At 43.1% G+C, this 23,642-nt stretch overlaps 1 protein-coding gene across 7 annotated transcripts in view; it reads left to right on the top strand.

Annotated features, from left to right (window-relative positions):
* The first annotated feature begins 11,627 nt into the window (after positions 1 to 11,627).
* ST7 (suppression of tumorigenicity 7) overlaps positions 11,628 to 23,642 on the top strand; it is a 173,901-nt gene continuing 161,886 nt past the window's right edge. The window contains exon 1 of one of the 7 annotated variants that reach the window (XM_068400442.1): positions 11,628 to 11,648. Coding sequence is in view for 4 of the 7 variants with exons in the window: in XM_068400445.1 (XP_068256546.1) it covers positions 11,879 to 12,029 (151 nt within the window). In the remaining 3 variants the exon portion in view is untranslated. Of the gene's footprint in view, positions 11,649 to 11,795; positions 12,030 to 16,439; positions 16,706 to 18,027; positions 18,063 to 23,642 lie in introns of those variants that run through there. The other 6 variants (XM_068400445.1, XM_068400444.1, XM_068400443.1 and 3 more) reach the window with 6 other exon arrangements.

Below are 23,642 nucleotides of genomic sequence, written 5' to 3'. Positions count from 1 at the left end.
TGAAGAGTACTTCCTTTAATAAGTAATTTCCCAGCATGCAACTCAAAGTTTGAGTTACCCTTAAAGATTATTTCAGAAATTACTTATGATTGATAAGGTAGAAGGCTGAGCTACAGCTTTGGCACAATGGTATGAATGCAGACATCAGCGGTGTGAGGATGGGTTCAGAAAAACATGCTCACAATCTCTCAGTAAGTAAAAATGTCCTGAGAGGGATTGCTAATCACAGTGCAATGGCCTGCTAAGGCAAAAGTTACCTCTCGTGGTACATCTGGAACCTAGGCTGCTTTCCTCAGACGTAGAGAAGAGAGTTTTGGTCCCATCAGGTAAAGACGGGACTCAGGCTCCATGGAGGAAATGTTCTTAGCCTGGTTTTCTTTTAGCCAGTTATATCTCCTCTTTTGCAAATAAACTGTTTATGAACCTGACTGAAAAATCACATCCACAAGCTCTTGAGTGCAGGAAAAATACTTAACCTTTCTTTTTCTTGGGCTGCAGCGGATTTAAAATGTTTTCCTTCCGCCTGTTTGGGCTGCCTCCTGGCCCAGCGTGCTGGCTTTCTTGGCTGCTGCATGATGGTGTGTATTGTCTTGGACTGGGCATCTGCTGCAGAAGCTGGGTGCTACACGTAAGGTGGAAATGTTCAAATTCTTGCTGTGCTGTTAAGGTGCCACAAGGACCAATCATGCAGCAAGGGGCCCAAATACCAGCCCTGGGCTTTGGGATGCCATCGTGCTGCCTTTTCCCAGGTAAGGCAGTACATCCAGTAACACAAGATGTGGCAGTAGATTATAAGAGCTACAAGGCTGCGGTCTATTACGATTTTCCTTAAGGAAGAGAGGTGCCATCTCCTTTCCGTTCAACCAAGTCTCTTGTTCAGCCTGGAGAGTGGGAGCTTGATGCTGCTGCTCTGAGGAAAGGTTCAGTTAAATTTAAGTTGCGGTGCAGGAGCATGGGTCTGATTGAGGCTGGCAGAGCACTTGCAACAGCAGTCCTGGGTACGCAGTGCCTGTGAGCCACAGCCGCTACCGCCTGTCTGGGTGCACGTGCTGCCCCTGAACCTGGGCCTTGCAAATGGCAAGGGCGTGCTTCGAGTATTGCTCGAGCTGTTCTTCCCGTCCCAGCACAGTCTGCCTTAACCCAGGCAAAACTCCTGAGGATGCTGCCCCAAATGTCTCTGTGGCCCTTCTGTTAATAACCTGCTATTTGTATAGTGTCCTAGCACCTGTTTCTCCTCTCCATTGGTCTGACCATGCAGAAATCACTTCCACATCGTTTGGAAATTAGGGAACGGGGCTCGGAAGAGGAGTAAGCTAATTACAAAATAAATCAACATTCAAAAGGTGAACTGATTTTTTTAATACATTTTCAACTTTACTGTGGCACTTAAGGCTAATACATGTACGAGCAACTGGAGTAGAAATCTGAGCTTTCAAGAGCCATTAGTAGTTATAAACTAAGTAGCAGGGAGAAAAATCTGCTTCCTTCTTTCCTTTTACGTGATGCTACATTGTCAAACCAGCTTGCAGATGCTGTGAAACAGGTAAGCTTTGTGAGTCTTTCACTTCGTTATGAAAATAGGAACATGAGGTAGCAAAACCATGACTGGCCAAAAAACAGTTGTGGTTAAAGACTCCAGAGTTCAGCTATTCGATTGGAAGATTTCTGAACAGTAGTGATGTTAGAAATCTTGAAATCCTTGAATAGAAAGCAGAAGCTCATCTTGTTTTTTATTCCACGGCGTGGCAGGATCAGCCGCATCTCAACTGTACGTGGCAGGACAGAGACTTCTCTGCTCTGAAAGAAATTGTTAAAGATTATCCTTCCTCTCCAAGTTCTTGTAGGGCTTTGGAATTATTAGTGTTAAGGTAGATATCAGGAAAAGTTAAACCTTCCTTGCTGGATCTTAACCTCTTTTTGTCTCAGCTGTGGGCATACAGAACTGCTTGTCCTCATTTTCTTTGCAACATGTTTTATGTATTTGAGGAGCATCTCCAGACTATGTAGCTTTTAGGCTAAAGACTGAATCTAGCAACTCTAGTTTCTACGTGAAATGCAATACTTTAAGTCATTTCTTTACATCCTGCTTTTTGGTTTACGTTCATTTTGTGAAGCTTGTTTTTCTCTGCATATGGTTTGTTTTGGTCCTTGTGATATTGCAGGCTATCATGATATTAACATAGTACTTGGATTTCCTTTTGCTAGAAGCTGGCCTTGAGAGCTATAATATTCTCGAGCATTGTCCTCATTTTAAAGCCCATGCTAAATTAAGGAGGGAAAAAAAACAAACCAACCACTGCTAGGTATGTGTGCCTGATGTTAATCCTTCTCTACTGACAAAGTAGGCACTGGGAATGTACAAAAATGAGACCGTTCTGTATCTTAATGATGTGGACCAGCCACCAAATGGATTCTGAGCTAAGAGCATCCTGGAATGAAGAGTCAAGGGCTGCTGTGAACTTGTCCCGGGTGACAAGCTGGATCCTTGTTATCTGGGATATTTGTGACAACAGCAGGCGGTTTGTTTAGCAGTACCTTGTAGGCACTGATGTCAGTCAAAACTGAGGAGGTGAAGTGCAGCACCCTCTCTTGTGCTAGGAAGCACATCATATGCTTTTTTCCTACCTTTTTTCTATGTGGGGGAAAAGAAAAGGCATCAGTGATCAGTCAGAGCTGACAAGGCACCCTAAGCTAGGGGTCCAGGAGGAGAACTTGTCCTGTTTTCAGAAGCACTGAAGCACATCTCACCTCTCCTGCCATGCACTGGTGAAGACTGGATGGCAGCTGGTGTAACATCCATGCAAGCATTTTCCATATGTCCCAACAGTTCTGTGTGTGGGAATAGGTAGTATCCTCACTCCACCAAGCTAGCCAACATTTCTCATAGAGTATCAAAAAAGCCTGTGTCATTCAAGAGCCTATTTAAAGTTCCTGTAGGCGTGTACTGAGTATGAAGAGTCCTTTAGCTGTCACAGATGCCAGGAGCCAGCTCAATTCCAGAAGACGAGACCTGAGAGACGCTGCTAAGAAAGTAAATGCCATATGCTCATGAAGAATTGAAGTGCTGTTCTGTTCCAGGGCTTTGCTGCAAGGCAAAGGCAGAGGTTGCTATATAACTCATTCTCTGGGTGCAAGAAGATCTGGAGTTAAGGAGCAATCAAAAGAATCTGTTAAAGTCAGTAATGAGTAGGTGTCTTGTCCCAGTTCATTACTAAACTTAGTAAGCCATCATTTTCCATTTAAGAACTTGTCTAGCTCTCCTTAGCTCTTTCAGCTGGATAGTCTGTGCCTTGCCATCCTACTAACAGTTGGTGTGACCAGAATTGCTACTCAAATTGTAGTTGCTGACACAGTGTGGTAACCCAATGCCTGGTGTCAAAATGCAGATGATGACAAGGTTGAGAAACAGGGCAGTAGCAGATGCAACCTTGGCATTCCCACAACCAAGGATCATTGTTCTGAGAAAAATCAAAGTTACCAACAAAGTGAAGGACCCAGTGAAAGAGGTTGCAAGGTTATCTGTAACAGTGGATTTTCACTGCAGATGGGTGGTTTTGCTACAATCATGTGACCATCTTTGGTGGTGGGGATCACCACAGAAACATGAAAACATGGGAGCAGCAACCATTACTATGTCCTTTGCTCAGAACCTCTCATAGTCTGTTGATGAAATTGTAAGGCAAAAACCCTTCAATAAGGCTATTTGTGCCTGCCAGGAAGGTTAGGAAATGCTGAGGGGAAAGAATGGAAGTGTGTGGATGAAGCTATCTGCTTACCCACCATGGTTATCTTCTTCCCTGCTGCCATGCAGAGCAGTTCATTCAGTGAGCAGGGTGAAGACAAACTGGCTTCTTTAACTGCACTTACCATGTCTAAACAGAGAGTGAAGTGAGCTGATCCTGGAGTCAAATGTAAATGAGGATTCATCAGATGTGCAAAATATGTGTGTTTGTGTGGAACCGAAACGGGAGAGAAGAATTCCTGTTGAAGCAGCGAAGGGGAAGGTGCACCATTAAAGAGGTATTCAGACTTGGGCTAGCCTGTAGGAGAGGGATTCCTAAGGAGTTAAAATCTCAGCACAGAAGATGAAAGTGCAAAATAGAAAAGATAAAAGACTTTGGGAACATTCTGTATCTCAGGATGGAAAAGGCCTAATAACTAATTTTCTGGGAGTGGGAGCAAGGAAAAATATAACAAAAGTAATGGGGAAAGCAGCAAGGGTCTGTCTGCCTTTCTAAAAATGGCTAAGTAGCAGAAGCAGGAATTAAAATGAGTCCTCCTTCTAAGGGAAAATGTGTGGAAAGGGCAGGGTATATTGAGAAGGGAAGGAACTGAAAGCCACTCAGATAACTAGCACCTGCATGCGTGGCTCTCACTGGGATGCAGAGCACCCATGATGCTGGGTAAGTCACCTCTGTCACACCTATCGTGGGAGGCTGTGGGAGGGTGGTCCAAGCTGCCCTTGCGTGATCACCGTTTGGCAAGGAGAATGAGTCTGAGAGCGCGAGCTTTATAGAGAGATTGACCTCTCACAAGGCTCTATCTGTATAAAGCTCTGGTGTAAGTACTACTATGCTCCATTTATGTATTCAGAGCCATTACAGAGCATTTTGGTGCCAGACCTGAGCCTGCTACCCTGACCTGGGTGCCCTCTCCCAGTGGCTGCAGCACTCTGCTCACCCTACAGATCAGGGCCACCACCTTTTCCGCAGGCAGCAGCAGCTGTTGGGATTTAGGAGAATTTTGTCTCCATTTAATGCTCCTTACAGCCCTCCTTTGCTATGATCTGCTTATGTTCCTCACCTTGGGGCGTGCAAGCCCAGAGGAACCCAGATGTGCAGAACTCGCTGTTTCAAACTCATGTCCAGCTGGAGTTCAACAAGTATGATGTCATGAGTATTCAGCAACGCACAAGATCCCATGTTAGTGACTATATTTAGTGTTATTCCTCCTCCATCACAGCTTTCTGTTTGCAAAAGAGATTATGGAAAAAGTCTATATGAAGTCTATGAAGTTCTTGGTACTGTAGTGGCAAGTGTCATGAAAGAAGCCATCAGGGAATGAATAATACCGTATGTATAGCAGGATTTCAATAATAGGTAGTAAATTGGGCCAGGGATATGTACCGAATAATGGGACTGCAGGTATCAACCAGTGCTTGAGTACAAACACACCTTGTTCTGAACGAGCTGGTGGGGTATGGGAGAAATGGAGGGTGATTCCTGGGGCTGCAGGCACCCACCTCACCCTTACGTGTATAACAGTCTCAGCTAAGGCTATCAATTGTGCTCAGCTGTGCAGTAAATTAGGAGCTGTATGATAAGGGATCGTAAGCGGGATATAAGCTAGCAGTCAGTTATGACAGGGCAAGTCACTTCACTTTGGGCTTACCAACACTAGCAGGTATGAGAAGGAAGAGAATCTCTTCCTGTACAGACCAGGTGGGACTCTATCACATTACTCTTCTGCATTCTTCACAATTGGAAGGAGACTGAAATATAAAAATATATCTATAATGTAGAATTCACCTAGGTCTGAGTTTGGCTAAAGAGCACACAACCTATTTGAATAATGTAGAAGAAGAGCGAGATGAACTATTCAGATTAATGTTAATGAACTCTTCAGATTAATATTAAGAGGGGAAGGAAGGCCTACTGTGAAATCAATGACATTTCTTCTTGAAACATGATTCAGGTAACAAATGTGAGCATCCCCCTTCAACGCAAGGTATGAGGTTGGCGCCAACAATTACCACTGAGCTTTGTTTTAGGCGGGCTGGACTGAATGAAAGGATGCTGTGAGAAAGGAATTTGGATGTGAAGAATGACTGCTGGGTGCAGAAGAGCTAATGCCATGAACCAGCAAGAATATAGATCAGGCAAAGCAGACTAGAGAGCCAAGAAGGGAAGAAAGTAGGGTATGATGAAGGTAAGATGTAAATAAGACAATTGTTCTGTAGCCTGAATTTAAAGACAAGAGCTCATGAAGACCTTCATCCATAGAGAGGGAAAGAAGATAAGGTCTCCATGGTCTGCAGAGAGAGGGTTTCTCAGCAATGATGTACTGGATGGACGTGAAGAGGTGAAACATGCAGGCCAAGGAGGAAAGAATTGCGACAGGCAATGCAAAAGGGTATTTTGGTACCTGATTTTGCAAAAGTTTTACAGGAGCCAAGTCTAGCTGTGATACAAGGAAATTCAGTCTGCCATTTGGATGCTACCTGCTTCCATGGCAGAGGATGTGCTGCTTGCTCCATCCCGGTCTGCCTACAGTCAGAGTTGTTCTTACCCTCCACAAGGGTTGCCAGCCTCAAGCAACAATAATTATCTGTACATGACCCAGCACTGTGACTGCTCAATTTATTTCATCTGAATTTCTGGAGATTAAAATGCAACTGAGTGTGGATTCCTGTGTTTCTACCGATACGTAGCTGGTGAAGATGCTGTGTTGACAAATGATAGGGGAAAAATAAACTATGCTCTCTATTCTTTAATTGTGGATTTCAGAGGAGAGGATTTGAGACATTTTCTCTCTTAAAAAGGTTTGTTTATTAAATATAGTATCAATGTTCAGTAAATTAAAACCCACTCTTAACATCTTCTTTCTTAAGAAAAAAAAATACAAGATAGCAGAGAGCGAGGAAATTCAATGTCTTCTCCATCTCCTGCACTCACACACACATCTCAGTTAAAAAAAAAAACAAAAAAGTAAATTTACCGTTTGGCTTCAGCCCAAGGCATGGATGTGGGGAGCTGGGCTCTTGTCCTTTTCTTCGACCTAAACGGGGGAGGAAGAAACCGGCACCGGTTCCCCTCCGGGCTTTTCGCCATCTGTCTCTGCCTCCCACGTTTGCCTCCCGTGATGTACGGAACATGTGTGGATGCAGATGCCAGACTCTGACTTGCCGAGAGATCTTTTTTGACCAGGGGCCAGCCTCGCAGCTTGCATGATTCCTTTATGAATCCTAAGCACGTACCATCTTGTACAAATACTGACGTATTTTGGTCCACCACCTGATTTTTCCAAAGGATCATCAAATGCCTCAATGAATGTGTGTACCCACCTACTTCATAAAAATATGGAGGTGCTACTGGGGGATATTTCCATGGATTTAAAAAAAAATTCAATGTGTTTTAGCAAATGTGTATTTGGGACGGGGCACTTTGCCCCAAACTGATGCGTAAGTGTGCTGAGGCTGGAATTCCCATCTCATTTTTAGAGAGAAAAGTCCCTTGATAGGAAAAAAAAGAAGAAGAAAACAAGTTTGGGTGTTTTTCTCTTTTGGTTTGGGATTTGTTTTTTTTTTCCTGGTTAAGATTTATTTTGAACAATACCTGAAAATAATGAAACACTGCATCAGCGATTTGGTAACACCTTTCTTTGCCCTGTCTTTGCATTGACATCTGATTCTTAACTGAGCCAGGTCTAACTCAGTTTTTGTGACTTGTCTTGCAATTAAGGCATCTTGTTTGTTGATTTTCTTGTCAGTAAAGATCTTAAAGCAACTTTCCTTTCAGGCTGTCTTTCCTTCCTCCCCTACAATTGCCCAGACACGTTCTATGTCACCCTGTTTTCTGGCAGAGTCCCCGTGGCCATGGACAACCCTGTGGGTTTAGGGGAGTTGGCCGCCGCCTCATTTTCTCCATCCTGCTTCGGCTTAAGCAGATCTTTGGGAATCTGGGGATCCAGCTCCCTCGAATCCAGCTCCCCTGCTTTCTGAACTGATGAAACAGGCAGAGCTTCATCCCCATGTTCCCACCTTCAGACTGCTTTGGAACTAATAAGGAAGAAACTTTTTTTAAGCTTTTTGACAAGTGGTACTCTAGGCATGTAAAAGCTTATTTGATTTTTCCTTCTTAGTAATGGTGGCATATTTTGAAATACTACTACCTCCTTTAAGCTGGAGGCTATTGCTATAGTACTGTAATATCTCACTTTTAAGATGGGGAACAGAAACTTCAGCCTGGGCACATAGAAGTTGGTAGTTATGTGCTTTTGAAATGTCTTGGTTTTAATGAAAATACAATGATTAAACTGTAAATTAAGCATGAATTTTTATTTCAGTCTTCCTTGACATATTTTCAGTTCTCTGGACTGTGACTAAGGACCATGTGCTTTAGCTGAAAACAGGTATTCTTGTGGGTTTAAGCTGGTTTATTCAGACTTTGGTATGTCTGAAAAGTGCTGGGTATGGGATCTTACGAACTCTCCTCCAGTGCTTTCACTCACATTGTCACGCTGTTTCTCACCATCACTGACTTCAGTTTAGACTGACATCTCCAGTTCATCCCTGATATTGTTTAATATGCATCTGATATGTTTAATAGGTGCACTATATGCATATATATTTGTGTGTATATAGATACACGAGTAGAGGTATGCATGCATGCACAGGTGTATATATAGTTGTTTAATACCTATCTAGATTAAAAGATGTTAGGTGTAACACTGCTTAGCTGGACTCAATTACTAACCAGGCGTCAGCTGAAGGTCAGGGGGATGTTTGGCTCCTTTGAACCACATTGACAACGTTTCCCAGTGCTCACAGATGTCTGGAGCCGATGCGGATCTTGTTTGTGCCCTTTCCAAACGTCCTCAGCAAATGTGCCTGGCCATCTCTCGGCTGCCAAGAAACCTGATGCAATCTTATTTTATATCTGGGCTCCAAAGGGACTGTGCATTATGGGCCTAGAAAAAGTTATTGATTTCTGAAATGTTCAGACAGAAGATATTTTGAGGTTTATTTTCTTTAAAAAAAAGAAGACTTAAAACCCCACTGCTCTGGATCTGGACTCACAAAAAGACAGTGTGGGCAGAATTTTCAAACTAGACTTTTGCTGCATAGTGGTCACATCTGTTCTTTCTTACTTGCCAGCACCCAAGTTCAAGAGGGTTTCTTTCTTCTGGAAAAAAACGATAACTTCACTGTACCTCATGTTTAGTAACTGTCATCGCTTCTACTTCCTGATTTCATTTAGCAAAGTCATCAACAGTCATATGAGAAACCAGGAACCCTGAACTCAGTTTATGACAAACAAATTAGTAGTGTTTGCACTTGTAAGGTATTTTGAGGTACGAACTGGGGCACCTGAGGGGTTATATGAGAAAACACTTAAATGAGTGCGGTAATTGAGTGGAAAATCTTAGCAGAAATGTAAAAGCCTCTTTTCAAAATTATTTTTGTCCAATGCTCGCTTCAGCTGTATTCTGTTATGTCTTGACTTAGCAAATGAGTGGCTGGAGCCAGATGACACTTAATAAAATTGGGTCTCTTCATGGTACTGAACAGTTTGCTCCTTTGACTTGTGAAATGCATGTTTTAAGGCTTTGTATGAATACGCGGCACTCCCTTCGAACAGAATTGAAAGGGGAGAGATAATTTGTGTTAAACAGAGCCTGAACTGTGAACTTGTCTTGAATGTCAGCTTAGGTGCTTCTTTAATAGGAACAAACAGAAATGTAATTTGTCATATGAGTGCACCAAGCTAGTCATGAGTCAAGATATTCTAACGGGTAATTGCTCTTCACCTCATGCAAATATTTGGGTTTGAACACATGCTTTTTCTTTTATTATTATTATTGTTATTATTATTATCATCATCATCATCATCATTATCATTATTAACTTTTGTGTTTAGCACCCAATGGGAAATCCATTGGAGTGTGCTACTGGGAGCCTGAAGAGCTGGACTCTGTTGGCAGCTTGGTTTTTAAATACTTTATGCTCTCTGTAAAAACATTGAAGATCCAAGAGTGAAATGCATAAAATTATGGCAAAATATTAATAACTGCTGTAATTCCAGGGGAAGAAGAAACAGTGGTGCTTAAAGGAAGAAAGGCATAAAATTAGTAACTGTGCTTTAAGTGGGCACAGTTCACAGTGTTTTGATCTTCACAGAGGATATAAAGAAAGCACAGCTGATGAAACCAACACAGTCCACTCCAACCTTTCAATAAAAGACAGCTTAACAGAATGAAAAGGAAAAGTTGCTTATAACATTAAATTTTAAAAAAGCCTCATAAACCACCTGGGTTTTTCATACATAAAAAGAATTGATCATAGTTAGTTTTATAATACAAGCAATAATATTCTGAAAATTAAAATATGTAGAGGAAAATTTATAAAAGTGAAATAATTGCTTAGTGTTTTTATTTTTTTACTAATACATAAGAGAATGTGAGATGAATATTTTGATTTATAAATAACTGCGTGATGGAATAATGTTGACTTTTTTCAGATGTGACTTATGTGTTAAGCATTTCTTGCCTTTATAACTGGAAGGGGAAGCTGAAATATTTGAAATGGGGGTTTCTTTGGTATGTAATTAAACTATAAATGACCTTTTTGTAGTGAAAGGCCGTCTGTATATTCTAATTTTAAACGTTTTGTGATCTATTAGCAGGAGAAACTTCTGTCATTCTTCCACCAATATTCTGATATAGAGACCATGGTCCCTTAATCAGCAGATCCTGCCACCTTCGATTGCACAAGCCACAGCCAGCTTCAAGTTTCCCCCTCCAGCTTGAAGCCCTGTAGCATAGTCTGGAAGAAAAAAATTGTGAATCTTGGCACTTTTGCTACTATATGAGAAGGTATCAATTTGTGTTAACTACAGATTCATTTTGGTTTAATCTTGCAATATTGTAAACATTCTGGAAAAGCTACTGTGTTTTTCTCCGTGATGACTTTTTCATTGGCAGACTAGAAAATCCCATGACAGAGTGGCTATTGCCAGTTGGAAAAATTCTCCAGGATTTTTTGTTCTTTTGGTACTACTTAAGAAATACTACCTGTTTCTTAAGATGCTCTAAAGTAGTATCCCACTCCAAACAGATTGGGGAAACACAGAAACAAACTGCAATATACAGTGCGTGTCTGCTTCAATGTTTGTAACTCGTGTCACATCAAAAACAGGGATCGGTTGCGTTAACTGGCCTCTGAACTTGTGTCACGTTCTGTTGACAAATCTTGTTTCATGAAGAAATAAGTCACTGAGAGCGCCATGGAAGAAGAAAAATGGATTTCATAAAACTACAATTTTGTGACTTGACGATTCTGTGTTATCGACATTATTTTAATAAAACACATTTATTTCTCGTGCCATATCGTACCTTCCAAGGGGGTTGGCGGGGAGTTTTACAGTTCAGGACTCTGCTGGACATTGTACACAGACATATACACAAGCAAAATTGTAGTTTTATGTCTCTGATATTATCCTAGCAAGACATTTAGGCAAGTAAATTGCAAAAACACCTCCTACATTAGCCGGTTTTTAGCCTTGAAGTCCTGTTGCATGGTGGAAATACCGCCTGAAACTCTTGCTCAAAATCGTAAAGCCGTGAAAAAAAGTTGCATGGCCTTTTTTTTTTTTCCTTCTTTTTTTTTCTTTTTCTCCCCGTCTTCCCCGCAGCCTCCCGCTGTTTCCCCGCATTTCATCATGCAGCTGCCGGCAGCCCCGGGAGCGGCGTACGCGGGGCGCGGCGGGGGCCGAGCCCGCCCCGGGGGGCAGGTCCGGAGCTGCCGCCGCCACACGTCCCCGTCTCTCCCCGTGGCTTTAGGGAACCTCCGGACGAGATTTCTGACCTCCGCTATCCCTCCCCCGCCCTTCGAAGGCAGGAAGGGGGGTGAACCCCGAGTTGCAGCGGAGGTGGGGGAGAACCGGCAGCTCCCCGGGAGCGGGGCGGGGCGGGGGGGCGGGGGCTGGTGCCGGGCCGCGCCCCGCGGCGGGCGGTGCGTGTGGCTGGAGGGGGAAGAGCCCGTTCGGGGAGGCGTGAATCATCGCAGAAATACACGCTGAGAGGTTGTGGCAGCAGAGAGCAGGGTTTGGGTTGGTGTTTTCTTTCCTTTTTTTTTTTTTTTTTTTTCTCCTCCAAAAACATGGCTGAAGCTGGGACGGGTTTTTTAGAGCAGCTGAAGTCTTGCATCGTCTGGTCCTGGACTTATCTTTGGACTGTGTGGTTCTTCATCATGCTCTTCCTGGTCTACATCTTAAGGGTGCCCCTGAAGATCAATGATAATTTAACTACAGGTAGGGTACGATCATCCCTGGGGTGCTCACCCCCCGCCGGGACGGCGGGCTGCCCGCGGGGGGTGTGCACCCCTGGTGCTGTCGCTTCCCGTTTAGGGGGTACCCGGGGTGGTGGTGAGGTGCCCGAGGTCCCTTGGGCTTTTGCGCCTTCCCCACAGCACGCTGCTTGCTGGTAGGGGTGGGATTTTGTGAGGGTCTGGGGTGGGCGATGTGAGGCTGTGAGTGATTCTTTTGACTTGGTCGAAGCGAACCAGGAGTTTCCTCCTGGATCTGGGAGCTTTAAAAGTAGTTGTGGTGCGGCAGGAGCAGGGTGTAGAAATCCCAGCGTCACCCCGAGGGTGCTTTGTGGCGTGCAGGGAGATCATCTGCTGATGGTTTATTGCTCTCTCCCGCTCGCTTTGCCTGCTGGAGTGAGCTACCCAAGGGGGATGCTACAAAACACTCCGCTCTGGTCCTTGTGCGAGGGTACCTACTGCTGCCTGCTGGGGTGTAAGGGCTGTGGTGCTTCACCGAAAGGGTTATCAAACATTAGGGCTGTGGTTCTTCACCAAAAGGGTTATCAAGCACTGGAACAGGCTGCCCAGGGAAGTGGTGGAGTCACCATCCCTGGAGGTATTTAAAAGATGTGTAGATGTGGTACTTAGGGACATGGTTTAGTGGTGGACTTGGCAGTGCTGGGTTAATGGTTGGACTTGATCCTAAAGGTTCTTTCCAACCAAAACGATTCTATGATTCTATGGTGGCACTGAAGGAGCTTCTCTGTCTCCTCTTTTATGCTGTGAGTTGAGGTGAAGAAGTCAAGATGACTTCAGGAGTATAGGGCAAACTGTGGCCATGCCCTAGCTGAAGTTTGCTGTTCTCTGGAGTTGTATTTCACACTGGACTTTTACTAAAGGAGTCAGCATATTGATTTTTGACTAGCAAACTCTTAGAGAAAAGAATTATATGTTTGATTTTCAAGTAGTGGCTTAAGCTATTTATACTGTTTTTACTGCAGAAATGGTAAACAGTGGAACTGCTACTTCGCCCCCCCTCGCCCTCTCTGCCATGCTTTTTCTGTGCTTTTGAGAATAACGGAGAATTTCAGGGGTTTGAGAAAAAATGTGCAGCTTGTTCAATTCACAAGCCTAAGTCAGGAACAACCAAAAGTAATTTACATCTCGTTATGTGCCTGGGCTCAATTCATCTCTGTAATAGGCTTATCTTTGATGTACACCCAGTAAGTATGTAAATACAGACCCATCTTCAGTTGCAGGGCGGTTCATCTTTTCCAGGAGCTTTCTTAGGGGCAGGTGGCATATGCACATATGACAGATTCCAAAGGAAAATTATATTTATGGAACATTCTTTGTTCCTTTGAAGGATAAAAAAGGACTGGTTATTATGGGCAATATGCTTGTATTTGGGCATTATATGGAGCAGAATATACTATGTCTTTCCCTGAACAAAATATAGCATACTTAAGCATTTTTTAACAGGATTGAAACTTCTATTATGTTTCTGATAAAAATGAGATAACAGCTTATTCTTCTGAATGATAATAAATAATATGCCTGCAAGTTTGCTGGAAGATTATCACTGTTGCAATGGACTTTGCTTTGACTGGTAAGTCTCACTAAGGCAGCATGCCACTACTGTACTGCATCAGCAGGAACTTACGCAGTATCAGCCAGTCTGAATTGGGCAGTTATGTCTTTATCTTGAAATTGCTTATTTTTCCTTCCTATCTACCGAGATCATTTAATTTCCCCCCCCCACACACACACTGGAGAAGGCTATTTGTTTTGGGGGCTATTTGTTTTGGGGGCAGATGAGATGTAACCCGTGCAGCATCCCTGCTGCTGGGAAACCAAACGTTATCTGACTGCTCTTCACCCGACTTTCTGGCCTGTTCTCGTTCGATAAGCCTTTGGCAAATCCAGCATCAAGGAAGAATTGAAGAAAAAAAAAAGATTCAGCATACTGCAGTTTTCACTTTAAGCGTAGACAGTAAACACGATTAAAAACGGCTTCTAAATACAATTTTGGTCAAACTTTCTCAGTATGTCTTTGAAGAAGTATCCTGTTTCTTTTGACATTGCTGCACACTGATTAGAAGAGAGTGTAATTCTTGATGCTTGATCCTTAACAATTTATGTAATATATAAGTCCCAGGTAAACATTGCAGGCCGTGGTTGTCAAGCAACAATGTCAGAATGTTTTTATGATCATTTTCACTATTGGAAAAAAATCACAAGCATCCATCTGAGACCTAATCGAACCCCTCAGATTTTTTTCGAGTTTGAACACACTAATTCTTGATGCATTTTCTCATTTGAAATGTTAGTCCAGCCGTCTTCAGCTGAGTCATCTTGGGTTTTGTTGAGATGTCGCAAAATGCAAGGAAAATGACAGTATGAAATCTGCAAATCGGAAAGATTTTCACACCTGTGTGTTTTAAAGCATTGAGGGGGTTAAGAAGACTGAAGAAATTACCAGTAAGGCGAAAAAGCGTGTGATGAAAAGTGAGTTTCACTCAGGGGAGGACAATAGGCACAATATGGCCTTTACGCATCATCTGTTCCTAAATGGGATTTATTAAAAAATCAGCACTGGCAATAACATGAGGGTTTTGTTTTTGTTTTGTTTTGTTTTTCAAAGCTTTTGTGAATGGATTAAGAACTATCTGATTTATTGTGGAATTTTTTTTTCCCCAACTGATCACAATAGGATACTGTCAATGGGTTGAGGTTGCTCATAAAGCAACCACAGCAACTGGCCCCAGATGTCATACTAATGAAATGGATCTCAGTGGTGTGAAAATAGAAGTATAAATGTTGCTACTAAAACTTCTGCATGATGTAAAGAAATAATAAAGTGATTAAAAACAATGACTGGGCATTTTCCCAGAATAAGCTGGATTTATTGGTGAGTTGAGGTCAAACAAAGAGGTTTTCAGTACTACCAGACACAGGCTTAAACAGCCAGTAGGAGAAATGCAGTTCCACAGGTATGATTTGCACCTCACAAAATAGTGATTTAAAAAGGTTTTAGGTATTTAGATCCAACATCTTAACCCGAGTGCACAGTGGGCTGCTGTGATATGAGGGACTAGTGTGGCACATGAGGGGGGGTACCTACCCAAAGGGACTGGTACTTCGTGCTGTTGTGTGATTTTGGTTTTCCATGCCTGATGTCAATATTTTTAAAAGGAAGTGGAAAAGTGGGAGAAGATAGTGGAAAAATGATTTAAGGGCTGGAGAGAAACATCAGAGTAAGAGATTTTTGCTTGGAAGGTGAGCAGATTACAGTAAAGAGATATTATCATGGGGGAGAGATAAATGGCCTTTTAATCACGAAAAGAATAATAAGAATTGATGACTGGAAGCAGAGGGCAAACTCAATTTAGTCATAATCAGGCATTAATTTTTAACGAACTGTGGATCAGCTGCTAAAGGAACCTTTGGATTTCCCGTGTCTGAAAGTCTTCAAACCTGATGGTGAAATAAAAGTCACTAGTGTTCATACAGCCTGAAATGGGTTTTCAGCGAGGACTTGGGCAGAGGGCTGTGTGGCGGCGGCGGTCAGAGTGATTACAGATGGTTTCACCAAATAGTCCTGTGGTCACTTCTACCTGTAATTTTTAGTAAGGTGAAGAGTGGGGGCTTTTTTTCACCCTCTTTTGATGTTGTACAGATGTGCATGCCCCCAGCATCTGGTAGCTCTGGTTGCGCAAGTCAGTCATTCTGTGTGTTTCATTGGGCTTCCAGGCTCAGAAGTCCTCACAGTTTGGGGCAAGCATAATTTCAGTATCCTCAGTGGAACAGATATTACTGTGGTATAGTCAAAGGGAAATCTAGTCTGTCATACAAAAATATTCACGTTAAATCTGATGTGGTGTTTCATGGTTTTTTGCATTAAACTTGACGTGCAAATCAAATCATAAAATCCTTTATGAATAGAGTGTTTGAACTATTATAACTGTACCATACCATTAGCCAGGAAGGAGGAGAAGAGACTTACTATGTCAGGCTAAAATATTAAATACAGAATAAGTAGTTAAGGAATGTTATCATCTTATTCCAAATTAAAATAAACATGATTATTTCGTATAACATGCTGTATTTTCTGCCCATGTTGGCACTTCCGCAATTTCTGAATGCCACATTAATCTGAACTAAGACACACCTCTTCTAAAAATGTGCAACCCTCCTTGTTTTTACTGACGTAACAGTTTGGCTTTCTATTCATATCCTAAGAAGGAGAGAGTCCTAGAAGTTAAACAGTTTTTGATTATTTTATTTGTCCTGTCAAAGTGCAACAGAAAGACGGATTTAATAACCAGAGCATTAAGTGCACCTGTCTTGTGACGAGGCAGACAGAATGAAACCTTTGGGTTGCTGAGGGTAGAGAAATCAGAAAACCTGATTTCCTAAAAGTGTGAATAATAAATATATGGGTATGAGCTCTGGGTCGAATCTAGCTCTGTCGGTGTCTGTAGAGTATTACTAGCTTTCTGCGGGACAGCCCACTTCAGCTGCACTGGAGCAAGGTCCCATAATGTTACCAGTTGAACATCTGGAGAAGAGATGGTTAGAAACCTACAGCATGAAAGAGAGCAAGGAATGTTGTCCTGCCGGGCGGGGCCAGCAAGCCTGGGAGAACTGCAGCTGGACCAGGAAGACAACATCACCTTGGTGAGGAGCTGGTGGTTGGGACAAAATTGTGTTCTGGGGAATGTGGTGGTTTTCTTCATTATAGCGGGTTTTCTTATTCTGACGTTCCTACTGAAATAATTACCTAGGATTTTAATTAATGTGGGATTTGTGACCATGTAATAGGCTTCTCTTAGAGCCCAGAGCCTGAAACACCGCGCACGGTGCCAGCCATCTGGAGAGGGGAAGAAAGAGGCTGATGTGCAGCAACGCTTGCAGCACTGGCCAACACCGCGTTACTCACTCACAGTCCGGGTTTGTGCATGAATGGGCAGGAGGGTGGAGGAGACGTGTTCAAAGTGTCTCCTCTGTTCCCTGTAAAATTAGGATAACGACACTTTCTCTTCATCTAAGAGTCTCTCTGAAGGCACAGAACTGAGAGATTTTTAGGCAGCCAGATGCTATGGTAATCTGGTCCACCTCAAATGTGTGCGCTTGGTCCACTGATGTGTGCATTGCACAGGCTTAGGTAAATAAAGCACTTGGACCACTCCAGTAAATCTATCTCATTGAACCCTCACTTTATGAAAACTATTCACTATTTAACCATGCAAGAAAGTCGTGTGTGATTTTGTAAGCAGAAATACAGTGGGAGATGAAGAGATGGAGCATGCCTCTCAGGTTAGGCTATGCTGTCTCAGGTGTGGTGGTCGCTGTCAATGAAGCTCATCTCATCTTTCTGATCTTCCCTTTCTGGTCTTCCTGACCTGGCAGATCTATGCTCGGCACCGGTGTGATGTGCTCCGATAGGTTGCAATGTGAGAAATAAATAACTTTTCATTCCCGTGATCTCAAATTCAAGTAGCAGCAGATAACATTCACCTGCTATTAAAATTTAACTAGCAGTCAGTTTTTCCCTGCCAGTGATATTTGGCCATCTGGAGCTGTGTGTGCGCAGACCAATGGTGATAAACCACCCTCAGGGCAGAAGGGTTTTTGTTAGCCAGGGGTTTGTCGTCCCCGGCCAGGGAGCATGGCTGTGGGTGGCGGTGGTGCTGGGGCGGCCGGTGCCTGCGCGGTGTGCTGAGTCCCCACGGCCGCCCTGCGTGTGTGTTTGCTGCGATAGCATCTTGACAGCACAGTGAGAAGGGATTGTTCCCCTTCATGAATTTAAGCGCAGGAAGTTAATCATGAGGGTTGGAAAACATTAACTTGACGAAGGCCAGGGAGTTTCAAATGGATTAAAAATGAGTGAACAACTTCTTTCTTTTGAGAAGAACTGAAGGACAGTTATTTTTATGTTTGCAGACTTGCTGGTAGTTGCTTGGCCGTCTTTCAAAGTCAGCTGCCATCGTTGTGATGGGTTTCCCTGCGAGCGTTTGCTGTGTGAACTACAGAAGTGAGTGTGGTGACGTGACCACAGAAACCCTGGAGCAAAATTCCTATGCCACCAAAAGGAGATGGAGAAACTCCTAACTCCCTGCAAGTGCAGTGTTGGTTTGGGGTATTTTTATATGAACTAGGCTGCTGAAAGTAAAATTTTAAATACATGCTCAATTCTGGCGAGGTCAGCATTAATTCTGTAGACGGATTGCCCAGAATAAACCATATCGGTAGTATACAGATAGTTTGCCCACTGACCCCAAATTACATGTCTTTTAATTTTTGCATTTCTCAGAATGTAAATGAGGTCTTGCCTAAATACTGATCTTGCTTTTCTGCAGTCCTAATGGAATTAAAGTAAACAGTGTTTTGTTTACTGTTAACCTCCAACTTTGGCTGTATCAGTTACAGCACCGTGAAGCATTTGTAGTGGTGCTGAGCCTCCAGGCAGGGTTTGGATGTTAGAGGTTTCTTTGATCTGCTTTGTTGGGTTTTGCAAAAAATTAGTTGTTACCTGGATATAGGCTAATATTCAAGAGGTTATTGTACAGCAGCTTTTAACCATTTTAAGCACGTGTATTTTCAGCATGGTACACGTGGAAATTCTCTCTTTAATTTATATGGAAAAGAATATAATGTGCATGAAAGTAGTGTGCCATTTTTGACAAAAGTCTTTATAGGTGAAACTTGGGATTCTTGCAACAAAATGGGGGGAAAAGCCCGAACAAAACTTGTTACATCATTTCCCGATGGGCGCAGAGTACAATGATACAGGAGAACATTTGTTTTCTATGAATTTTGGCATTTCTTAATGAGTTAGATTTTTTGATTGAGCTTAATTTTTCAATCAGCATCAAATGCAGGAAACTGAGTGAAGTTTGTAGCAAATGCAAGGTTTTCAGAAAATACTTCTTTAAGAAACTGACTTTCAAAAGCTCTAGAAGATTTGCAGCCAGTGTTTCAGGGGAAATATGTAAGCCAGAGCCTTCAAAATAATATTTGATAAAATCTTCAGTGAGCTTACTGTAACAGTGGCTGATATGCTGCCAGCTTCTTACTGAAGTCTGATGTCCTCAGTGTGCTGATGAAAATCTTCAGAAGTTCTTCTAAAACTGCATATCTGTAGTGGGATTTTCTCAAAGCATCCGCTGAGTGCCTGGATAAATTTAGCCTGAAGTAAGCCTCGTTGTTCACAGAGATTGTAGGTCCTAATTGTCTGAGCGGGCATGAAAATACTGTGATTCTAAATGAAAGGAAAAATTTAAAATAGATTTTTTTTTCTGTGGCTATTTTGTAAACAAAGCAAATGCAAAAATCTAGATGGTAAATTTGCATTTGTGAAAGCCGCAAGAAGTGTTAAATGGTGTCAGTGCCTAAAGGAGTGAAAAGAGAGAAAACATAATTCTGTGCCAAAGCTCTACATTAGGTGAAAGACAGAAGGATGGAGAGCAACACCTAGCAGGAATGAGGAAGATGATGTTGGATAAACCAGGGATTTCTGGGGGAATGGTATGCCTGTGTTTTAAAATGGATTCCCAAAACTGCAGCATCTCTGAGAGGAGCTACGCAGAGTCTAGCAAAAACACGCTGGTAGCGTAAGGAAGCTCAAACTGTTTATCTAATCAGAGAAGCTACAGAAGCAATTTGACAGTAGCTAAGGAGGAGTAAGAGCTTTAATCTAGTTGACAAACATGTCGTGAGCTTCCTAAATATTTGGAGTTAAAGTGCATGTGTTACACTTGGCAGAATTGGGGCCAAATCATCTGTGGTCTGAAGAAGCAGCCTGGCTGTGAGACATGCTGTGTGTAATTCCCTCACTTTAATAGAAACAAAGAACTGAGAGGTGGTTGATGGTACTGTAAATGGTATTGTAGTAAGAAAATAGCAGATACTAAAGTAGCCATTACTATAGGGGAGACAAATATTACAAAAATGGGTGGCTGCAAGGTAAGTCCAGAGGAATTCACATGAAAATATGTTTTTAATAGAGATTTTTGAAGATGTGTGTGTTTGGACCCACTTGCTGTGCCAGCAGCAGCTTTGGCTGTCGTGGTATTAAGACTGTCAGTGCGATGAGGATTGCCAAACTCAACAGAGGGGGAAAGGGAGTGAAATCTAATGGCCTATGATAAACAGGAGAGCTGACTAGTGAAAACGCTATCATGTTGAGATTAAAAAAAAACAACGCCCATCTGGAAGCGATTGCTGATGGTGTGCAGGTACGTTGTGCAAGCACGGAGGCTCCCACGGTCCCTGGATGTGCCAGGACTTCCGTGCGTGTACCAGACCGCTGTCCCCACAAAGTCCAAGGTTTCTGTGCGTAGCTCGGTCCCCTGGCAAGCTCTGTGCTTAAGGGAGAGTTATTTGTCTTGTTGGCAAGTGGTAAAGCAAATAAAACCACTCAAGTGGCGACTTACATTGGATGACCGAGCAGTTTATTCTGGACTAAAATCTGCAGAAATGAACATCACAGACAGAAAACAATGAAGCCGCAGTCTTTTGTGCAGCATTCGCAACAAGTCAGGACTCAGCTTTTTATAGCAAGGCTAGTTGTTTTAGAAGATATTTTATATTTAACAAAATAAGGCCCTACTCCAGATATCTGTCGGTATGTCGAATACAACTGAGAGTTACGTTGAACTGTACAGGGAGAACTAAGGCACAAGGAAATGAGACCCCGATCCTGCAAATCTTAAATGGCGTGATTTGTTCTGCAAGCATAGGTCTGGGGTTTTACTGCAAAGGTAATTAATATGCATTAATTCTTAACAACTGGAGCCTAAATAGTTTACCAAGGTCCCGCAGGAAGCCTGTAGCAAAGCTGGGGATAGAGTCCCCAGTCTCTTCAGTCCGAAGGCAGTTTTCCCCCTTGTGATTTGACGGTTGCATCTAAGTTTTACCTTTTTTTTTTACCGGAGCTACTTCAGGAATGTATTTAGGGCATTTGTCAAAGAATTTAAGATAAAACCTAGCTTGGTCCTGTGGCCAGCCTGCGAGGTGCTTGCGGGGATGTTGCTCCTCCGTTGGCTCTTAAAGCGGGTGTCCGAAGGTCCCTTCCACCTGTTTTTAAATTAGCTCTTTGTGGCACTGGAGGCATCTATTGAAAGATTGTATTATAAACTCCAGCTCGTCCTCGTGTCTGTGAAGTGTCACGTGGACCAGTGATGCTGTGTAAATACTAATGAGTGAAAATTGCTTTGTAAACTCCCAGCACAGGCTAATTGGATTTTTTTGTGTTTCTTAGTTGTGCACTGCAGAAGGGAAACGAATTTTAACACTGAGAACACTAAGCTTAAGCAACGATAATGCATTTAAAGACAAGAGTTAATGTCGTGCTTTCAGCAGACAGAACAAACAAGTTGTTACTGTTAAGCCTGAGGAAAGGACCTAAATTCAAAGTCCAAATCAAAACTTGCCAGCTGCTGAGAGAAGACAAAGGTTTATTATTGTGGAGTCTAAACTGGAGATTTATCACTGCGGCAGATTCAATGCTAAGTGATTAAGTGCACTTAAATATACCAATTAGAAGGATGAAAGCTATAGGGCAAAAATGAAATGCAGGCATCGTAGGATTCCTCTTCTGCACAGTGTGCCAACTGCAACCATGAGATCTGATTTCCAGCTCACTTTCTAGAAATAAACTTGGCTTATTAAATGTCAAGCCTGTTAGGCTGATATGTTAGGTCTTGTGCTCAGCGGCAAGACACTCGGAGATCAGATTTAAAGCACAAGAAATGTTATCGTTGTTGTCTTTTTATTTCGTAAGGCTGCCCTTCATTTCTCAAGAAAATGTGCTTGTAACCTGAGAGTGCTGTAGTGTTGATCTTCACACACCTAAATGGTTTGATGGTGCTGCCTGTATGTTTTATGCTGAGGACTGAAAATTGTTTACAGCGCGGCTTGGTCTGGAGCAAGGTTATATGATCTACTAACGCACTTAATCTTCCGTATGAAATTTCTCTTGCTATTTTTAATTCTGAAGTGAACTCGATAGCAGCGTACCCAGCTGGTATGTTTTACACAAATCTCAGCTTGGGGTCCCAGACTAGTCATTTCCTCAGTTTTCGGAGAGAAGGTTAAACCAGACCCCGTTAGGAGAGGGCATGCAGCTGGCCTGTCACACCCTGTGCAGGGGACGCGGGGCCAGAGAGTCCCTGAGGGCAACTCAAGCCACTTCTCGAGCAGAAGCCGACTTTGCGCAGCAGCAGGTTGCTGCAACTGAGCTAATTGAGCCCTCCCTGCTGAGAGAAGGAGCTGAGGAGGGCTCGTGCAGTGCTGCACTGATGCAGACCTACTGATTTTAGGAGCCAGAGGTGTCTCCTTGATAGCACTTGACTTTATGGATTTATCTACCTGCTCAGAGTAGGCTTCTGGACCGTGCTGTGTTGGGTGGTATAGAAGTGCCTTCTGGTCCCTATGTCCGTCCGTCCAGCTCTTTGGTTCAGGACAAAGGAGGAGCGATGCAAGCACAAGAGAATCTCCTTAGCAGTAAATTTTGCCCGACATACTCCTAACTTGGATTTCCCTCCAGAAATCCTTGTCAGGAATCTATGGTTTTAAAGTACTGATCACAGCTGTGTTAGCAGCATCCCCAAAAGCCGTGTAGTCTTGGGGGTACACAAGCCATGAGGAGCTCTCACTAACTACAGGGCTTTTAAGGATGCCCAGACTGCAGGATTTGCTGAGACCTGGCAAGGGATGATTTGGCCTGTGTTACAGTCGAGGATGTTTTGTTAGTGGCTCTGCAGGAGCCAGGGTTTTCACCCTTGATGTCCTAGCATATCTCCCCGGCCTCCTGTGAGGAGTAGGTAGGAGCTGTGCTGCATGGAACTAGAGAGGTGGATGGGGCTTTCTGGGTCCCTGACTCCAGTCTTCAGTCATATCTTCCCATAAACCACTGCACCGAAGGATATTTCTGGAACTTGGTAGCTCTGATGGTTAGAAACCTTGGTCTTACTCCAGCCCGGATGTATTCATGGCCGGTTTGCGTGCTTCGCCCTCACAACAGCTCTCTCCTTTACCTTCAGAAACTGCACCACTGCCATGAGTCCTGGTTCCCAATGCATTTACATGGGGTTTTCCCCCCTCATCTTCCCCTTGTGAGGCTGAGTCAGTTAGGCTGTCCTAGCCTGCACTCCTAAAATGGCTGAATGTCCTTGATCATACTAGTAATACTCTCCTTTTTCATTTATTTATCCATTTCATAATTGGGTAACCAGCGTTGTATGTCATACGCCAAGGTAAGGCTTCGTTAACTGCCTTATATAGTATAATTAATCTTTCTCGCCTTCCACTGGAAATATTTTGCCGTGTATTCATACGGTTAAAATTGCCTTTTTTTGTGTTGGTATCTCCTTGGTGGATCGTAGCAGTATGTGGTCATATAGTAAGTGTGGACCTGTCACACCAGCTGACCAGCTGCAAGCAGAAACCCTTGCTGGTCCCTTGCCCTTTGCACCATTAACTTTGATTCGGTTTCTCTGGCAGCTCATACCAGCCTTCTTCCGCACCCTTCTGGTTTTCATAATGAAAATATTCCATAAGGTTCAGCTGACAGCTCCATGGGCCCTCCTCATAGCCCACTGCTCCCAGACAA

Source organism: Nyctibius grandis, chromosome 5, assembly GCF_013368605.1.
Source record: "Nyctibius grandis isolate bNycGra1 chromosome 5, bNycGra1.pri, whole genome shotgun sequence".
Lineage (NCBI taxonomy): Eukaryota > Metazoa > Chordata > Aves > Nyctibiiformes > Nyctibiidae > Nyctibius > Nyctibius grandis.
The sequence above is the reverse complement of the archived record's forward strand: the minus strand, read 5'-3'. Positions and strand labels throughout refer to the sequence as shown.